Source organism: Anopheles moucheti, chromosome 2, assembly GCF_943734755.1.
Source record: "Anopheles moucheti chromosome 2, idAnoMoucSN_F20_07, whole genome shotgun sequence".
NCBI lineage: Eukaryota > Metazoa > Arthropoda > Insecta > Diptera > Culicidae > Anopheles > Anopheles moucheti.
Genome location: NC_069140.1, coordinates 16,465,500 through 16,486,700, shown reverse-complemented (window position 1 = coordinate 16,486,700; position 21,201 = coordinate 16,465,500). Strand labels below are relative to the sequence as shown.

General features: G+C 49.4%; 1 protein-coding gene across 1 annotated transcript in view; it reads left to right on the top strand.

Annotated features, from left to right (window-relative positions):
• Window positions 1-21,201, top strand: part of LOC128296706 (homeobox protein cut) — a 167,138-nt gene that overhangs the window by 135,781 nt on the left and 10,156 nt on the right. The window contains exons 3-5 of the mRNA XM_053032176.1: window positions 2,346-2,527; window positions 3,574-3,701; window positions 6,824-8,254. Coding sequence (XP_052888136.1) covers window positions 2,346-2,527; window positions 3,574-3,701; window positions 6,824-8,254 — 1,741 coding nt within the window. The remainder of the gene's footprint in view (window positions 1-2,345; window positions 2,528-3,573; window positions 3,702-6,823; window positions 8,255-21,201) is intronic.

Genomic DNA, 21,201 nt, shown 5'->3' with positions numbered 1-21,201 from the left:
GTTATTAGCGAGTTCCCGCCCGCGTGGTAAGGGCAAAACCACCTGTCAAATGACCACTATACCCGCGAGGTGACGTACAAATCCATCTGGTTATCTGTAATTAATATCGATCGTATGATCTCGCTTGAATCGAAGCAGGCGGGGCATATTTGCTCATCATCAAGCGTCACACGAAAAGAGTAGTCCCCTCGAAAAAAAACCACGAAAACAAAAAAAAAAACCACCACACCAGATCGATATTCAATATTTGTAAAAGCGCTGCTACATCGTTTGCTTTTAACCTAATAATCTCCAAATATTATTTCATCTCCGCTTGGTCAAATGGGGGTCCCGGCCTAGGAGCGTTGATCGAACCAAACCATCGTGAACCCGTCCCGTACGATAGCTTCCCACACCCTAGTCGCGTGGAGACCGTCAGCGACCAGCGACCAAAACCAGGCGCACCGAAGTAGATAAAAGAATATCATCCCGGTCGAGTGATTTTCCGGTGCGGACGCGGATGTGCGCCGGAGACGGACACGGAGACCCAACCGCGCCGGCACACCATTATGACCGGCGTCGATTTTAAAAACATGAAATTTATGTTACAATCCCCACAATAAGCTGCGAATGAAAGGTGGCCACCGATGGTCGTGGTGGTGGTGGTGATGCGGTGCAAGGAAAGAGTCACTGGCTCGAAATAATCCAAACATCGTCAATAACTGCTATCTCGGGTCTGGTCTGCGGGTGTACAAAACATAGCTGCAAAAGTTGGAGTTGGAGACTCAAATCCTTTTCCAAAACCCAATCCTTTCTCTGCCCGTCTAATGATTCCTTTTTTTTTATTCTTCCATATCTCTCGCTGGTTCGAGGTTTGATTGGAATTTATGGTCCTCCCACCGTCACGGGCGTCCGCTGCCGCGACAGTGAGCTGTGATTTTCTTTGAAATCCTCCCAAAAACCGCAACTCCATCGCCGACAGCGCCGACAGCGCCAACAAGGGCTGCCGTTTTGGGGCGAGCAGTCCGGAGGGTAGATAGGAATCACTCAGGAAACACTCATCTTTGCGAATGCTTTACCAGCTGAGTGATTGAGCTTTTCCTTCACGGGGAGGGAAATCACAGTAGGCGGGAAATGCAGCTATTTTCCCCCAGCGACTCCCCCAGCGAAGAAGCTTCATCTCCGTCAACAACCGTCGATCGTTGGTGTTTCCGTTGCAAAATATTAATTTCCCATCGTATATCTTTCTTGCCGCGGCGGTCCCTGGTGTCGCTCCTCAAGAAAGGATTGTTTCAGCTGGGAAACTTTATCCATCCCGCCTCACAATGAATCGAAAATAGTTTCTTGTCTTGCCCGGCATTCCATTCCCATTGTGATAAGGATTTGATTTGGGCTGTCTGTTTAGTCTGGCCACCCTGGGGTTCGGTAACGGGATAAAATTTACAGCTATCGGTTTTCCATTCCACGGCACGGGTACGGGTCGATCGATTTCTGCTGCCGGAAATGAGCATCACCAGCGGTCGTTGTCTTGACGAAGAAATTTGCGGCAGCGTATTTACAATTTTGATTTATCGCATCCATCTTCTTAGCTGGGGTCTGGGGTTTTAGGGCGAAGGCGAGGGCGAAAAAGGGAAAACACCCATTGCCCATCGTACTTCGATGAGATGGACGACTTGAAAATTAATGGATCAAATCGGTGGTATCGAATCCACACCACAACCACCCGCCTGCTTGGGTGAAGAAAACGAGATGCCATTTGTAAGGCGCTTGTAAGAGGGTAAAGTTTACCTGCCGTCCAGACGAGAACGTCCTGGCGAATGGTAAATCTGTTCTGCTCGGACTAATCGCTCTGCCGGGATGCGTTGGGGATTCGGGAACGATTTAAACAGACAGCATTCCCAGCATTGCTCGTTCACGAATTGACACCGGCCCAGAGTGTGTGATTTGCCTGCTAAATTCTTCGGTGACATTTGCGCACCCTGTGTTTTCCCGCCTACTAGGGATACATTTGTAGCCTGCGAAGACGGGCGCAATTCATATTTATCACTGTTTAATAGATTTACAATAAAGACGACATGACGGGAAATTAATTAATTTTCGGAAAATTATATTTCCAAACCACATTCGAGCGAGCGAGGAAATGTCTCGGCAGCGGATGTGTCGTCCTTGGCGAACACCCACTCACTTGTCTCCTTCATTTTGGATAGCTGTCAATTTGGTATTTTCCCCGTGGCCGGGGGAACCACAGTCTCGTATCATTAATCATCACCCGCCACGCCATTCTACGCGCGTTCGATCCATTTGACTAAAATGTGTTTCATTTTCTCTTGTTTGGCTTCGCGTCTTCCCCGCTTTTTCTTTTGCAGATATCACTCCTGTTCGAGGAAGTTGGACGGCTGCGGACGGCCATCGCCAATATTCAGGAATCGCACAACCTGCAGATCCAGCGGCTCGAGGACCGGCTGGAGGAGAAGCGGCAACACATCGTGCGGCTCGAGTCGCGCATCGAAAAGCAGCAGGATTTTGACGATATCAAAAAGGAAAATAGGTAATAACGCCGGCCAGCCCCCCAAAACCGGGCGCCCGTTTTATGGTGTGCCACACGTTTTTGAATCTCATTACCCAATCGCACTCACCACCCCGGGGAGGGGAATCGCGAGGCCCACTGTTGTGTGTTGTGGTGCACCCGAAGGGGTTTTTCCTACACGGTGTTTTTTTTTTGTTTTGCTAGCCTTCCAGTTTCTTTTTCCATCCCACAATCAAATCGACCTCCCATCCCACCCCAACACCACCCCAAAACGACACGTAAACAAAAACATAAACCACCATCATATCATTGGACCTATTCGGATTGAAGCTTCCCTGCGGTGAATGCATTTTCCGCCCACGTTTGATTTCCCTCCGTTTTTTTTTTGTTTTGGTGTGTTTGTGTGCGCAACATACACCTTCACTTTCGCTTTCGCAGACACGCGTACGCGCAAGGATTCGTGCGCGATTTTTAAAACCAGGGGGAACCAAACACCCACCCCCTATCATACATGCCGGTATGTCGAATTTTCAATCCAAAACGGAAGATGGATTTTCCTCGGTGCGATTGTGGAAAACACATTACGCAATTTTCCTCACACGCAGGGGTGGGGAACAGTGGGGGGAAAAAACAAGAATTTTTCCCTGTAAAACGGGGATGTTTGGAATTTTACCCAACAAACGATCCGGCCCGGATAGAAAAGCGGACCACTGCCGCTCGGGGCCGGGAAATTACCCACCGAGCGTGTGGAAGCGTGGATTTAGCGTTGGTCGTTTTTTTATGTTTTATTTCTCCTGATTTTGTTGTGGTTTTGCATGGGTTTTTTTGTTTCCCCCCTCCCCATGGCAGCATTACTTCATCCCTCGCGCCACGGATGTGTGTCAGTGGATTACATGTGGCCTCGCAGCACGTGGAGCCACTGGGTCAAAGGTTAAATTCGGCCCGGCACCGTGCACATAAAAATAGGCAGTAAACGAACCCTCCGAACCCGCTGCGTTTGGTGATGCATTTTAATGTGTTTCTTCTTTTTGTTTCTCCTTCTATTTTCTTCAAATTCCCCAATGCAGCATGCTTCGCTCGGTGGATCTGAGCGCGTCCCACGAGTCGAAACAATTCCAGGAGCTGCTGCTCGAACGCACCAAAGCGCTGGCGGCCCAAACGGAGGCAATCAAATCATCGTCGACCACCTCGGAAGGTAAGTTGATGGCGCAAATTTTCCCAAAACTTCATCCCGTACGTTGCATGCTGCACTCGTCATCTGTTTCCATCCCCTCCCTCCCCTCTCCCCTCCGGTGCATGCTTCGCTTTCACAATCACCCCCCCCACGTGGGCCGCAATGTGCGTGTGCGCGTTGCTTTTTCAATCAGCTCGATGTTGTTTATGAGTCATTTATGTGAGAAGCGAAAATACAAACCACTTCACACAACAATATACATACACACACACACAAACAAGTATACATCTCTCTTTCCTACATTGTACCGATATCCATTAACGTGGCTTCACCCAGCGATGGAGGCGCATCGATCATACAGTGCAATAACTCTATCTTACTGGCGGCGTCGGCAGCGTCGCGTCAGATCGTAAACTCATTAAATTAGATTCAAACTCAACCCATTTCCAACTACAGATACGAAGCACGACGAAACGAACGCGCCGCGTTCGTGGCGTTAACATTTAAACAAAAAAAAAAACACGTTGCACATACAATCTGTCTAAGCAAACGCACGGCTAGACTTCATACGTGGCGTGGGTCATAAAATGCAACCCGCAGAACCACACACCCAGACGCATATGTGTGTGACGACCGTGGCGCCAATTTTTACCACTCGATCAATCGACCCTCTTTGCCAAGCAAAACCGTTACTTGCGCGCATTGGGGAAACCCTCGAAACCCTTTCGCGAAACACCTGTTAGAAGCAATTCGTCAGTCGCACCGAATCGATGCAATCAATAATACCTTTCGCGGGCTCATTACTAATGTATTAAGTGTGTTTGTTTTACTTAGATATATTTTTATCACCCCGTGCGTAAACAAACGCGCTGTCGCTCTCCAGGGAGGTCCCACGGCAGTATGCACTCAGCGCGACTCGGCGACTGTACCGAAGGCATCCACCGAGTCGGCGGGGGCTCTTAATTATGTTTACATACTAATGATGTGTATCTTCCCCCCTCCTTGCTCGCGAAAGAAAGAGAAAAAGATCGATCTTCAACAGTTGGTGGTGCGTATTTGGGAGGATTTGTTTCAATATGGTGTGTGTGTGCGTGCTACCGTTTGCCCGGGTTTTTTTGTTTTCTTGTTGTTGTTCTCCCTCCCGCGATCGCGATCAGCTTCGAACTGAACGGTATTGCTTCCCTTTTGTGTTTTCCCACGGGGCGTTTGGTTGGCGCAACTTTTTCTCGATTGCGTCGGCTCCCTTTGGGGCATTAAATTTTATTTTTACGATCTTCGCCCGGCCGCCCACACACACACACACACACACACACACAAACATACCGGGATTGATTAAGTATTGTGCTGTTGCTTTTAGCGTCTGCTAAAGATATGTTGGCTTTAATTCTAATTTTCGAAACGGTAACACTTTTCCGCTGGCAGGGAGGGGAGTACACCTTGCCACCTTTTACTGAGTACGAAATGGCTACAAGCGATTAATAAAAATTTCATCATTAGTAAGACAAAATAGAACCGAAGAATAGAATCAACCACCTCGGGCGACCGAAAGGGAGGGAGCGGGTAGACAGTTTTTGTTATGCCAAACACCGAAAAGTGATCAGCGAATGATCATTCGCTCCCACGCGATTGCGAAAAAATAGCGACAGAATAATACTACCATTGCCACCAATCCTGCCTGCTTGTGGCCCGGTTCCAACACCGGAGGGCAACACTTGGCCAACGCTGGCCCACCCGTCAAGTGGCTGTCAGTGAAGCGAATTAAAGAAAAAAAAACGCACCTCACCTACTTTGTTGGATTTGGATCTTGGGCATTGCATTGAATTCGAATGGGTTCTGTTTTTTTGGTTCGGGTCGCCGTTTTGTTGCGATCTCTCATTTCGAATGACGATTCAAGTGATCGAACGCAATGTTCCCACTTGCTTGAACATATTTCTCTCTCACACACACACACACTCTCGCATTGCGCGGCGATTGTTTTCCGCGGCCCCGAAGGAAACGCGTGGGTGCTGGCGCGATGATGGAATTATTGAAATTTATGGCCACTGTTATTATTGTTTTGCGTTCGATCACTGTCATCCCGTCGACCGTTGCGTCCACACAGTGGATCGCTTCTGTTTTCTATATCTATTCTCACCGCCCCACGTACCGCGCCGGGAGGTGAAGCGACCCGGGTTGCATTCAAAACGACCTCCGTTTCATGGGAAAATAAACATGTTTTACATAAGTTTTCTTCACTCCGCCCGCAGTACAGTATACGGCTGTCCCTTGAAAAAACATTCAGACCAGCTCCACACAACACCCTCCCATCGCTACACCAAAACACTCTCTTACACCTCTTCGCTTCGCTTTCGTACTATCATGAGACACAACAATGGAATGGAATTGGAAAATACGAAACGATCACTAATAAAACGTATGTTCGAGCTATCAAATGTGGAAGAATAGACAATATTGAGCTACAGGAATCGAAGAATTTTCACATTACAGGGTATCCCGCAATTCTTTGACAGTTTCCCATCAATTTTTGAATTTGTCCCCCAATTTTTTAACTACGTTCCATCAAATTTCGAATTCGTTTCGAGGTTTTTTGACGTTTTTCCATATATTTTTGAATTCGTACCAAGTTTTTTTTGAATGGAGCGGTCCGGTGATGTATAGGTATCGGCGCCGGTCTTCACACGACAGGATCAGTCCAAAATCCCATCCAGATCAACTTTCTGCATACTGGACAGACTATCCGGCTACGAATAAATAAAGAAAAAGAGATAAATAGAGAGAAAGAGAGAAATACCTGGGACGCTATCAGAAAATCTTGGGAAACTGTCAAAAAATTGTGGGTCACCCTGTACTGCTTTAGGTACCAAATTTTGGGGCAATTTTCATTTGGTCTCATCCGCACTTTCAATGTCTCTTTATCGTTTTGGTCATAGTTATGTTTTCGATGTGCATTTAGTTGCGATGTGCGTCTAATCCTACTGACGTTTCTTTGAGTTCTTTGATTTATCTTTGCCTTTGGCACTCCCTCACTTTCGATTTGCCCTCGTTCCAAGGGCATACGCAAGGTTTTTAAACATGTTTGCCCTCTTTCTTTCTTTTTCTCTTCTCCCATTCTGGCCGCTTATCGGGGTTTTACTTGCACGTAGGATCCCCACTTACCAGCGGCCCCAGCAGCATCGGTGGTAGTGGCGCCAATGGTGACAGCAGTGCCGGACCCGGTGCTGCCCCTTCGCAGCCCATCCGAGCGCTCTCACCCGCGACTGCTAGCAACGGCAGCTGCAGCATCAGCGCGAGCTGCACCGGCCATGCTTCGGTCACCGCTTCTAGCAACACCGGTGCGCCCGCGGCCGATCTGGCCGGTAGCGAATCGCGCCACTGCACGCACGATCTCACTAACAGCAACTCGCCAACTAACAACACCATCACCGCCGGCATTGCTTCGAGCGAAATTAACAATAACTGCTCCTCGACCCCATCCGGTGTCGGTTGTCCACCTCCGCCTCCGCAGCCCCCGCTGCATCCTCCCCTGCTTCCGTCTCGGTCTCCCCAGCCAACCTTGCGATCACCGTCGTCTTCCGGCACCGTCCAGGCACCGTTGTGTCCCCCACCAACGACGGGCGCCGGGGCAGTGGCCACGACGACGGCCACCGCGCCAAACCCGACCGATCCGATGGCCGGGCTGAACTCGTTCCTGGCGCCACCGTTGCAGAACGTGGAACAGTTTGGGTCGTTTCTGGGCGAGGAGCTCGTCAGCAGCTGGCGCCGCGGGGCGCTCGAGCTGCCACCACCTCCACCGGGACTGGCAGCGGCCGCGGCTGCCGCTGCTGCTGCCGCCGCCGCAGCTGCGGCACGCAATCCAGCCTTACTAATGAACCACCATCACGTTGTTAACTCGCCCCCGACAGATCTACCCACGCTGGCGCATCATGCCGCCGGTCTCGACCAGGACAAAGCCAGCAGCCATCACGAGAACTCGTCCTCCGCCAGCACGCCGATACTGCGCGAAGACTCCTCGCGGCACGACGACCGCCATCTGAACGGTGGCGGCGGTCTCACGCCCATGTCGATCTCCAAGAGCCCGCTCGAGGACAACAACAACACGCTGGGGGCGCTCGGCCGTCTCGATGGGGCCACCACCGGCAACCTGATACAGGGACTTCCGTTTCAATTCCAAGAGCGGGGACACTTCCGGTTTGCCGACGCTTCCGACATGCAGATGCCGCCGGGTTCGATGGTCGGCCGGCTCGGGGACTCGCTCATCCCGAAGGGTGATCCGATGGAGGCGAAGCTCCAGGAGATGCTGCGGTACAATATGGATAAGTACGCGAACCAGAACCTGGACACGCTGCACATCTCGCGCCGCGTCCGGGAGCTGCTGTCCGTGCACAACATCGGCCAGCGGCTGTTCGCGAAGTACGTGCTTGGGCTGTCCCAGGGCACCGTGTCGGAGCTGCTGTCGAAGCCGAAACCATGGGACAAGCTGACGGAGAAGGGACGGGACAGCTACCGGAAGATGCACGCCTGGGCGTGTGACGAGAACGCCATCATGCTGCTCAAATCCCTAATTCCGAAGAAAGGTAAGTCGATCGATTTACTTCCAATGATGAACGATACGATATTACAAAACTGGGGGTTTTTGGGGCCTAGGGTGATATAAGTGATGGGGAAAGCAAAATGGCGTAGAAGACAACAGAGATGCTCGTTTAAACTGCTCATGAATTCTCGGAAGTACGTAAAACACCAGCGCAAACCTTGGTGCATGATTGGGCCACTGTATGCACACGACGCTCCACCGAAGAATCTCGCATCACGGAAGCATAAATAATGTTTTATTAAAAAAGTTTCCTTCCGAAGAAGGGCCTCAACCGGGGAACTGGTTCTTTCTTTTTGTTTTTTTCTGCAATTTGCCTCGGCATTCTTCTGCATCGGCATTCCCTGCATGCGGATGAAAATGGGGAAAAACTTCGCCCAGCTTACACCGAGCGTTGCAATATCTCGGCATAGCAGCACAAAACAAAGGCGCGTTCGGCACGCGAAAGTGCATCCTCAGGAACTGCTGATTGGATGCACGGAGGAAGATGATGATGAAATCGTACGATCAGCATCGCAAGCTTAAGGTAAACGCGGGTTTGTTTGTCTTTAGCAGCCGAACCGCCCGAACTCCGATCCATCCTTGAAAGATGGAGACTCCGCGGGAAAAGGGGTTGCCGTTGTGATGTCGTGAAGCACTGCTGGATTAATATCGAAATTTCCCCAAATTGGCAGATTCCATAAGGCCCACGAGCCACTTCAGAATGCTCTTTCCTTCATTTAGTTGGCAAAGTTTCACTACCGTGCGCGAAACGAAACGATACGATCCGGGGAGTTTTTCTTTCCCTTTGCCCAATCGAGCGATTGGTTCATAATTAATATTTCATTGTGAGTCCGTGCAGTTCCGTTTGTCTTTTCCATTTTTGTACCGTTTTTTTTTTCTTTTTGCTTGAACTTCCGCTATTCAATGGTTTTGTAAGTGCCCGAATTGTACCAAGCGCTAGCGGCACACTTGACAGGGCCGGAAGAATGGCAAGAATGTCAATTCAGTTGCTCTTTTGATTAATCATAAAAATTCACTTGCACCGCTGTCCCGGGACACTCCCCTTACATTCTACATTCTCAAGAGCACCTTTTTCAGCATCGATTGATGCTGGATGCTTTGTGTACAATCCGTACAATCCGGACGCAATTGGTAGCATTTGACAGTTGAGACTTTCGCTTTGATTTGTCCCCCTTTTTGTACAAACCGATTGTTTGTCGTACAACTGTCGATATGGTCGCTATGGTAATTACGCTACGTTTAGGCGAGACCAATGCAGGATGCAATAATTACTACCACACCCAGACAGGGAGACAAATGCTACAAAACTTGTCAAGAGGACACAGAGAGAGAGAGGGAGAGTGTGAGGACGAGAATGTGAAGCAGTTGTCTGAACAATGACAGCGAACAACCGGGTCCGAGATGATTGTGTGGTCCGGATATCCGTCGTTCGTCGTAAACCGGTGGGGCGCGTTATCAAGAAGCTCCCTTGGACACAGTCACACGGAACCTCCCAGACGGATGACAGCTGTCAAGTGGTTTTGCTTACCAAAACGGCTACATCCAATTGCTCCGTCCCGAAACTCGATCGTCGTCATGTTTGCCACCGTGCGTACGCGCGCTCATGGATGGTTTGTTTTCGGTTCAAATATTTGAAAATGTGATTAATTGTCTTTACCTTTTGCTACAACCGAAACCGGGAGGAAGAAAAGGGGGAGTTTTGTCAGGTTCGGCTCTGGTTAATCCGTTCTCAGCAACACTCCTCCCTCACAAGAGAAGAGGGTTTTCACAAGAAGCCTACTTGGATGTGGCGTGTTCAATTAATCGATCGAGATAATTTAAATATGCACAATGATTCCCTGGCAGGCCCCGGCAAACACGGCCAAATTCATCAATTATTCACATCAAACACAGCTTCTTTCGGGGTCCGGAGAAAGACAGCTTTTTGTTCAAGTCATTAAGTTCCTTCTGAAAAATCTCCTTCCCTCTCCACTCCAGGACACATGTGTGCGCACTCGGAACACACCGGGATTTGCGCGGGGTCGTCTAGCTCAGCCACCCCTCCGCGGCTCAATCCATTCCCGATACACACGTACACGAACATCTCAATATCCTGCAGTGGAAACTTTCTTTCGCCGTGTAGCGATAATTGCCGTCTTGAATAAATTATAGATAAAGGCAATTTATAGGCACAATAAAGACAACGGCAGCAAAACCACGCAGAACGCGGAAAACGGGGCGCACAATTGTGGCGCCCCCCAACCCCGGCCACTTTTTCTGCGCTGCGGCCCAATGTTTCCGTTGCCATCGGTTTCGGTGGCGCGCATTTCGCTGTTTTATTTCAAAACGAGGTTATTTTGCACCAAAAACCAAAACAAAAAAAACAACCAAACCCCAAACAAAACGGGGTGAATGGGGGGAAATGGGGTGAGGGCGGAAGGTAGCGGGCTGGAAAAATCGATTACCGCTAATCCGCTCATTAAACTTCACTCCTTTTGCTTTTGTTTTTTTTTTTTTTTCGGCGGAGGTCGTTACCGAAGTTCTTCGCTTGGGTGCAAAAAAGAACTCCAACTTCTTGGGTGAGTTTTTCCAGGGAAAGGGAGGGGTTATTTTTTCGGGCACTCCGGGCGTACAACTCGCAAAACGGCGGCACCACCATGACACGTAAGGAAGTCTGCCATCTCAAGACGTGTGTGCGTGTGTGTGTTTACATATGGAAATGAGGCCCTCCGTTACTGGAGGTTTTGTTTTCGGTCCCGGGGAAAATTCGGGCAACGGAGCCGGGAGAAGATTAAAAACTTTACCCAACCCACACCCTGCTGCTCGCCGCTCGAAGGAACCCTTTTTTTCGTTTCATCAATTAATTGACGTGGTACGGCACAAGCTTTGCACACATGCAGTTCCTGGCGCACCGAACGATTTTTACGCTTCGCAGAACAAAATAAACATATCACTCGCACGGTGGGTGATGGGGTACAAGGGTTTTCCATGGTATTAACTTCGCCTCGGAGAGCTTGGAACTTTTTGCGCCCCCAAAACACGAGAAGATGGAAATTAAAAATCATCAAATTTCAGTTGCTTCAGCTACACCCTTGGCAATTCGGCTCGCCCGTTGTAGCTCGGAGGAGTTAGTTCTGCAAGGGACTGAAGCCAGTTTAATGATTGGTAAACATTTATATTCATTCTAGTTGTATGGGTGCGGGAGTTTAGTACGGGTTTGGGGGCAGGGCTTTTCGAGTGTTGCTCACAATTGCAACCCAAAATCCGACCGACCGAATAATTTAGAACGATTTCACTCGCCCGCTCGCTTGCTCGCTCAGTAAGTATTACGCACATTCTGTGCGTGACAGTTGACAAATCGTGCATTCTCCACCGGTGCGCAGTGTGAGGATCTACGATTTAAGGATTCGTAAAATATGTCCCCAATTAAACGGTAATCAAGGTAGCCCCATCTTCATCGTCTGGATCGGTCCATCCCTTGACGCTGGTCGACCCATGGACCCCCGAACTCTCACGACGGTGGATAAAAAGGGCTGATGAAATTATCGACAGTTAAAGAGCTATTAAACTTTGACCCAACACCGGACACCTTTATGCGACTGACCAAAAAAGGGACCACTTCCCCACTAGACTCGTAACAAGCAGCTACAATCCATCACCATTGCACAAAACAAAGCACGCAGAAATGATTCGATCGTGAAAAACTAATGATAAATCTTTTTTAACAAACAAATGCGCCGATGTGTGGCTGTGTGCCGCTGCCTGAAAATGATGAAGCATAAATTATGTTGCCCGATCCCGGTCCCCCCCAGTGATCGTACAGCCCGCTTGAGCGGATGGCGGATCCCCGGAAGGAGGATGAAATTTGTGCGCACACAGCGCGAAACAACATGCAGTGAAGGTGAAATAAAAATCTTCACTTTATTTTATACCATCCAAAAAAAGAAATAAAAATAAAAAGGCCACCATCAAAAGAAAATGAAACGACCAAAAGATATTATCGAACTGCTCTTTCGGTGGCACCGGCAGAAGGTCAAAAGCTGGGAGGAGGGTGGTTCTGTGTGTTGGGAAGGTAGAAAATTTTTAAGAAACATTTTCATAATCTGATTACTATCATTACTGCCTCGCTCGCTCGCTCGCTCCTTTTGGCGATGCAACGCCTGCCAGCGTACGCTAGCGCGGAGCAACGACAAGCGCGACTGCCACAAGTTCAATCAAATGACAGCAGAACAATAGGCCCTGCGGGTGCAAGTTCTCATGGGTATTAGCTTTCCCGTGCTGCCAGCCACACAGCCACCGACAACGGTAACGGTTCTGCATCATGCTGTCAGTTGATGTGGCCGCATGATGCTTAATGCTAAACGTCATTTGTTCATTTGGCGCGCGGATGCCCTCTCTCTCTCTCTTACCAAAGCAGTTCGCAAGAGGTTCGCCCTCCCTCAAGATGTTTGCGATTTTTCATCCCCACCACACTGCACTGTGCTTTGTTTGCTCAACTGAATGGAAAAACGAGCGCACAACGAGTGCGATCATCAACGACGCGTAATGCAATGAGCAAATATGAGTGATCTTTCGACCCGATTCGTGCCCGGCACCGTGTGTGCCATTTTGCACCAGTCCGTTTCCACAGTTTGCTCGAACGGCATCCATTCCTGTGCGGAGCGGCCATTTTAAATAAACTCCCACCCCTTTCCGAATCGTGAGGGGTTTTGCCCGTGAAAGTGGGGACTTGATTTATCGATCAATTAACCATTGAACAGGGTCTAATCGGTGTGATAGTTTCCCCCCTATCCTGGACGGCATTTATCTTCCGATAATTCACAATTAATTGCGTTCGATAAGTTGAATGTTTTTGCCGTGCCGATAGTGTGCCCTTGAGCACCGTCATCCTTTTTCGGTGCTCAAACCCACGCCTCCTGCTGGCGAGAAAGGTCGCAAGCGTAATTGCCGGAAAAATTCAACATTCTAAACTACCCGTTACTATCTCGTACCATTCCGAAGGGGATCCGAAGGGGAAGGACTAGAAGGACCTTCACCCGGCTAGTAAAAGGTACCTCGTTAGTTTACGGTGCCCGGGATGTGGATATGGATTTGCGACTGGTATTTATCGTAAACTTTCCACACACACGCTGCTCGCCTTCCTGACGTCCGGGCGAGGTGACTATTGGCCCGGGGTCGTCCACAGTACGGGACGGATGCTGGAAATCGTCTGGGATGAAGCGAAATGAAGACATCTTCCCATACTGCGCGCGTGTACTAAATAAAAGTTATTCCAACCTCACTGCATTCCTTCCGCTTTTCGGGACGATCATTGCTCTTTTATCTCACGCCACACAGCTCCCCGATGCAGGGTAATTGTAGCTCACAGGAGGTCAGACACGGCCAGCAACACGCATTTGTTGCATACCCCTTCGGTCAAGGATCAAGCATCCGGAAGGGGGTGGGTGGAACTTGGCCGCTTCCGCTGCCAGTCGGTAATGCTGCTGCTGATGGTAACCGTCTGCCAATGTGGGCAGGAAAAGTTTTTCCTTCACCCCTTCCCAAAAACCTTTTTTGACAGATTTCTGTCTTTCCTGGCTCTGTGTCCTTTTGTGAGCATCCGCAACAACCCTTAGCCGAGGTCAAACAGGTTGAACTCATGCCCAACCCTCAAACCATCGTCGATGTGACTTTAATTGCATGATAATGCACTCCTTCTCCATGCGAATGCTGGAATGGCCGTGGTGTGAGTGCGGCTAAAGTAAATGCCGAAAATGTGAGCATCATTCGTTCGTTCGAATTTCAACAAGATCAAATGGCATTATTGCGAGACGGGCGCACCAGTTGGGGAAATGGTTAAAAATTAATATTTTCCCTGTGGAAAAAACACAAAAAAGCACAAGGAATTACTGATGGTATTGATGATCAAACGAGTTTCTAGATCAATGAACTGATCCCAAATCGAAATTGCAGTTTTTGGTTTTCGGTTTTTTTTTTTGGCTCAATTTGGCAGCCAAATTTTCGGCACAATCAAACATTGGGCAAGCGATTGCGATTAAATGTTCGCGCCCGTTTGTAGTAGAGATACAAGGAAATGCGTAGCGCGGCGCAAACAAACAAATTTCACCCAAATCGTCCGAACTCGACGGCCCGCATGCAGTTGGATGCTGCCATTGTAATTCTTCACGCACGAATACGCATTTTATTGCGCTCGTTTGCGGTGCAATTAAATCTTCCGTAACGAGAGAGAAATGTCAAAAAACCCCCAGCCGTCTGGCCGTCCGCGTGTCACGCGTCTTGCATGGGTCCCGTTCGAAAGTCATTGTACTGAGCGCGCGTATTTTAGCAATTTTCTCGTGTGCAACCGTTCCACGACGGCACAAGGATGTCCCACCGGCGCACCTCATCAAACGGACGTAATCGTAACGGGCGCCCGCGCGCTCTCTCACGTACGTTATAGCTAATTATTGTAAATAATGAAAATGAAAGTGACTGGAACGGGAGCCGGGAGCGATAAAACGGTCAAACGAGCATCGGATCCTTGGACGACCGCCGCACCGTGTCCACCGCCGGTGAGTTATTTCGGCAAACGTCCCGCAACGGCGTTACGACCCGGGAGCGTTAGCCTAAAATGTTGCACCGACAGATGAAAAGACTTTGCCGCACCACAACAACCCGGCTGTTGAAAACATTGTTTTTATAATTTATTGATCCCCATCCACCAGTGCGCTGTCATCTGCGTGTGTGGTGATTGTGTCTCGCGGAAAACAACTGCTAACTACGCCCCACCGGACGGTGCTCAGTGGCATTAAGAAAATGGGAAAATAATTGATTATGCCTATCTGTATTATTGTCAGGCGACGGGAAGCTTCTTCGCGCCCCCCCCTTCCCTCCCGCTGACCACGAGGGCGGCCGCCTGCGCACCTTTTGCCTTTGTGCAACTAAATTCGAACTGTCGCTATTTTTAACATTTTTCAACAACTCACAAATAATCCCCCGTTTTTGCACAAAAAAACCCACCGACGACGACGACGACGACCGAATCGCCGGGTCCTCGAGACTCGGCGTACATACTGCTACAAAATATCTCGGCTATAAATCGATGAGGAAAGATCGACTTCCCCCGCTTAGGTTGTTTTGACCGCCTTTTTGGAAACGATTCTTTAAGACGTAGGGATTTGTTTTTCTTTTTTTTTCGAGACGGGTATTCTGAGGTCACGTCACAATCGATTACGGTTCGGAGTCAACTTTGAAATCGAAAATAGCTCATAGTTTAGAGGTTTTATTGTTTTTTCCTCTGACTGCCACTGACTTCCCTGCGAAAACATCCTCATCCAAGTAGTCCATTGATTGATTTCTACCTCAACATGCCCAACACAGACGAAAGCCTCTACCCGGTTCCCCCGATTGTCGAAGGCACAGCAATCAACGAAGAAATCAAAATAATTCGAAAAACTTTGGCCCAAAAGGGTTTGGGGCTTCCCTATTTTTCAAAAACCCACTCCGCAATGTGCCAATGTGCTGAGTTTTGGATATTTTTTTTTATTAATCAAAACAAAAAACCCGAAGACGTCCGATCTAAACGTCTTTTAAGGTTTTCCGGGCCTAGCATTAGCTGTCGATTCCGTCGAGTCAAAACTTTTGGAGGTCGCAACCGTGTCTCGCGTTGACGGCATTCGAAGGATTTCGATCGAAAGCGAGGAAAAAAGCGGACGCCTGGTACCTGGTACGAAATATTCTACGACAGCAACGCCATCGATCGTCGATTGACGAGCGAACAAAAAAAAAAGAACTGAGGCCAGCAACAAGATAGCAACGCTTTTAGATTGACCTTGTTTTGAGGGTTTTTATGTGTCGCTCGCATCACTCATTGTTCCGTTCCCTGTTCCGTAATATCTGTACGGCCATCAAATGCCATCAAGACCGAACTCTGGTGATGATGATCTCTGAGTTTGACATTTGCTCACGGCTCAACCGAAAAACTGCACCGGTGATCGGTGAGCCCTTTCGCCGAATAGGGCCACTTTCACAATCGCTGGCGTGGGCCTCGAAAATCTCGCACCAATGCAACATAAACAAAAACCACACCCGTTCGGGCCCAATTCGTCATCAGCGTTGGGCCACCTTCTGGCCACCTGCCCAGCCAGCCAGGCAGAAGAGAATCGGTGTCGCAATTATTCGTTCAATCCGGCACCGATCCGCGTGTGTAGAGGGAAATAAAAGAATATATTTCATTTTATTGCCCCCCTGCCAAATGGGTCTTCGGGAGCGGGTGGGGAATGGGGTCCCAGAGATTAGAAGCCCCTTACCCAAGTAACCTTCTGCCCAAGCGATCAGCGCGCGGTACACGGGACAGTTCGACCAGTTTACGAGCGTCGATCTCGGGATGCTCGACCAGCGGAAACAAGCGATTCAAACACGAGCGCACGTCCGCCACCGGCTGGCATGCCAGGCGGCGTCACCGTCGTCGTCGTCGATGCGCTTAAATATAGCGTGAGCACAAAAACTTAGTGCTCACTTAGTGGCAGTCCGGCGTGAAGAGGAATGTATTAATTAATGTGTAATTATTCTCAAGCGCGAATTTGGGATCAGATCGGGTCCAATTTCCCACCGTCTCCCGGGTCTCACCATTACTGCACCCTGAGGGGAGAGGGGAGAGGGGGGGGGGGGGGGGAGCATAGAGAGGAAGAACGATCGAAACACATGGTCCATTCTGGGGCGTCGAGTGCGATAGTGATGAAGTATTTTAATTAATTAAATTAAATCGCAGCTATTTCGCCGCGTGTCACAAGCGCCGCACAGCAACACTGAGAGGCAGTGCAGTTAGTGCGCCCAGCTTTAAGCCGCACGCGTGCATTTTTCGTTAATGCACGGGTTTGCGTTTGTGTGTGTGTGTGTGTATGAGTGTATTTTTCCTTCTCCTTCCCCCCCCCCCCCCCCCCCCAAAAAAAAAAATGTTGCTCGGAAGAAACTATCGCTACAAGTTTTACGGTTGCGTTTGCTAAAAGGAAGCTTCCGTTTCGCTTCCCATAACACAACCTGCTAATACTAACTAATTAAAACTTTCCACCTGCACCGGTGCAATTGCCGGTGCTAATAATCTTAGTTCAAAAGTTTGCACATCCAAAGGGCAGAAGGAAGAAGCGAAAAAAAAATAATAAATCAGAAAAGAAACATTTCTTTTGGCGTAAGATTTTGCTTCCCTCGCCCTTTTACGATGCCGAATTCGTCACGACCCCCCCTCCCCCGGGGCAGGAGTTCAGAGCACAAAACGCCATTTTGTGCCGCCCCGTTGTCCACAACTTTTGCTCCACCGAAACAGTAAAAGCGAGCTACTTCCGGTTGAAATGTCAGGCAAAGCACAAGTGCCTTCGCCTGGTTTGGTGGTTCGATTCGTTCGCGGTCACAAACTACGTACCGCTGCCGATCCGCAACCGATGGACCCCGCTGGACGAGAATGATGAAAGCTTTCCATGCCAATTTGCATATTAATAGGTGGAAACAGGAACCCACCCCAGCATGAAGGGAGGGATGTGCGCCCCCTCCCTTCCTCCTGTGCCACAAGCACCCATTGCATGGATGTCCTGGTGGACGAACGGATGGAGGCATGGGCAATGGTGGGGATGGGGTGGGGCAGGAGTACAAAAAAAGCAAACTCCCCACACATACGGGCGAGAGCCCGCAAAGCCTTCAGGTCAGGTTATTAATTTGTTTATTACACTCATTATGTGAAATTTATTCCCTTTTCGCGGAACTTTCGCGGCGTGTGTGCGGATTTCTGATAGATGAATTCCAATGACCATTTGGTAATGGTAGAGGGAAAACGGGTCATCTCCCATTCCCGGACTTCGCACAAAAAGCGCCAAAGTCGGACTTTTGATTTACAACTATCGATATCCTGGAGAGCCGGGCCGGGCGCTTCCATTTGAGCTCCCTTCCGTTCGCTTGTAATTATACTTTATGGCACTGCAGTACCCCGATGGAGGATTGGACAGAAGCAAAAAAACAGAAAAAAAGGAAACACAAACTACTGCGATTGTGTGTTTCCTCCTTTCTCCGCATTTACATCCCCTCCATCCAAGCAGTGACCACTCGATTGGACCGTCTTCGGATTTTTGCCCAGCGGATCAACGAACCCCACCCCTAGAAGGTCCCCTAGAAAAATCCGATGTCAAAAGACCCGTCTTCGATTCGGAAGGACTCTCGACGGGGCAGGTCTCTCGACGGGACAGCACGGGCCACCCAAGGTGGCCCTATCAATATTCCTATCGGCATCAGACGCCCTCTGGTCATTTGTCGTGCGCGAAGGGCCAACCACAAAACACAGGACAACAGCGTGTTTGAGTGGCATTAATCATCCAATCACCGCGGTGCTACATGTCAAAAGCAAACAATATCTAATTAGTTGGAAGCGCCATCTTGTACTGGGGAGTGTGTGTGTGCAGCAGATATCACCGTGTGCCGAGTCTCGTTTGCATTTGGAGTGGCCAACGATATTCGAACGTGATTGTGTGTTGTTACTTTTCAAAACATACACACTTACACCCGCTTGGGGTGTCCTTTTTTTTCGTTACCTTCGATGTCCTTTCGTACCGGGCCTGGAGGGACTAAAAGCCCCGGGAAGGAGGGAGATATGGGGGGGGGGGGGGGGGAGGGAAAGCGTGTTCATATTGCCCGAAGACATGCAACCCCCCATTCGGTGGTTCGGCAAAGATGGCCGCTCGTTCTCCAAAGTGGCCGAGGCCACCATTCTCGCAATTCCAATGGCCATATTTCATTTTCCATTCTTATTTAAAGCCCCACAAGCTTATTATTAAAATTGTTAAATTCCCCCCCCCCAACGGCAAAGGTGAACACGGGGAAACAAGGACATGGGATTCGAATGTAAAGTAGCGCAGCCCGGTCGGGAAATGGAATGGCAATTTGACCACGAAAGATTTTACCAAACAGACATGACCCATCTTGGCCCAACCGGCTAACGATGTCCACCAACGGAATTGGACGATTTTCTGATGGACAATTGGTGGTTTAAGGGCGACTCTAATGGGGTCTTCATTCCGACAGCCAAGAAAGCAGGTCACCAATAAATCGAATCGATGGGAGGGACAAACGAAAAAAGGTGCCAACCAGAGCAACATCGGAGTGTGATTTAATGGTTCCCGCAAACCCCCACACAACACGAACAGAACGACACCCGGGGGCACGCTCTCGTGAATTCAGTTCATTCTAATTAAACGCAATAATGTGACAGGACACATTTTTAATCTTTGATCTCGTGCGATCCTCGCACCGGGTCCTAATGATGGAGAATGCGCGAGGAGTTGCATGAGAATCCGGTGGCTTTTCTCGGCACATCGGCACAAAAAAACGGGAAATGTCGCGCGGAATGTCGCGCCACCACAATGTGTGTGCGCGCGCGTGTTCGTTTCGCGCACACGGATCGCAAATGATCGCAACTGATTCGTGACGGCAAACATGCGTATTTTTCCCTCTTTTTTTTCCCCCTCGGTTGGTTGTTGTTTGCTGCTGCGTACGACAGACGCCGCGTACCGCGAAATGGGTTATTTATAACATTGATACAAAATTTACACACTATAGATTTCAATGTAATGTGCACGGGGTGGTTCTGGGTAGGAGTTGGGGGGGAACACGCGAAACGAATGAATTTAAATTGGCCAACCGTAGAGGCCAAAACCCGCCCGGTGTTGCTTAGCGTGCCGCGCGCGACTCAAAGCGCTTTTCCTCATCACACATTTCAATAAACTAATATTATAAATATATTGTCACCCGAAGGTTGCACTTCTCTCGGTTGCATTTCGTGTCGCATAGCCTTCGGTTCGGTGGTTGGAAAAACCCCTCAAACGGACGGGGGGTGTGGGACCAGTGACATTTCTTTGTTTACTCACGCTCACGCACGCGGTTGGAAAAGTCGCACCGTAACCGATGCAAATTGTTCCAACGCAGCAGACGACGGGCCGGATCGGACGAACGATCTTCGACTTTATGTCGAACCGTAGTCGTTTGGCGCGGTCTGGTTTCGGCTGTGGCATTAATTAATTATTCACGACATATTTATAAATTCGATTTCATTCTGGGCCGATGATCCGTGCCTGCTGATGCCGCCCCGGGAAGGTTAATAACATTTCGATGACACACGGCGGTACGTGCGGTGTCGGTGGCCTTACACTGCTGCGCGATCGATCTATTTCCGAAGCGAAAGTGAAAACGGCACCCGTCGCCTTTAGAACCGTCGCCACACGGGTAATTAAAATCGAAAAATCACGCATTCGAACTCATCATCGCCGATCTAACGACCGAACACACGCACACAGCCGAATCTCGCCCATAAATCAGCGCCATCCTGACACGGCACAATGTTCTTTGCGTCCCGCACCCCGTCATTGCTTGCGCTTCGGTTTTTTCCCCCCCCCACGCCAATAAAGACGGTCGAGATCAAAAGTGGCACATCAAGGATCTGTTTTTCCCGCTTTTCTTGATGGTACGCCCAGCTTTTAGCTCTCCTTAACGATAATTGATTACATGACATTTATCAATCACGACGTCACCCGGGTCGTCCTTGTCGCCGTTTTCAAAGCCCGCTATCATTGCCCGCCCAAGGAAGGAAAGAAAGCCCTCTGTTTACACTTCAATAAACCGTTACATCCTTTTTCCCTCCGCTGCGTCGGTTGCCTTGATCGGTTCTCGGTCTCTATGTCGACATATCCGGCGAACAAAATCAAATAAAATCCACCCCTAACTCCGGAGGAGAAAGCCCGGGAGAAAGGCGGGGCCGGAGAAAATATTGAAAATATTTCATCAAACCCACTGCTTCATCTCGTTCGGGAAAACGCGGTGACAATTTCGTCAATTTCCCCGCGACCTCCGGGGGGGGGGGGGGGGGGGGGGGTGTGCCAATTTCATAACGGTTTCCCCTCCTCGGGTTGGTGTGGGTGTCACTGTGTGTGTGTGTGT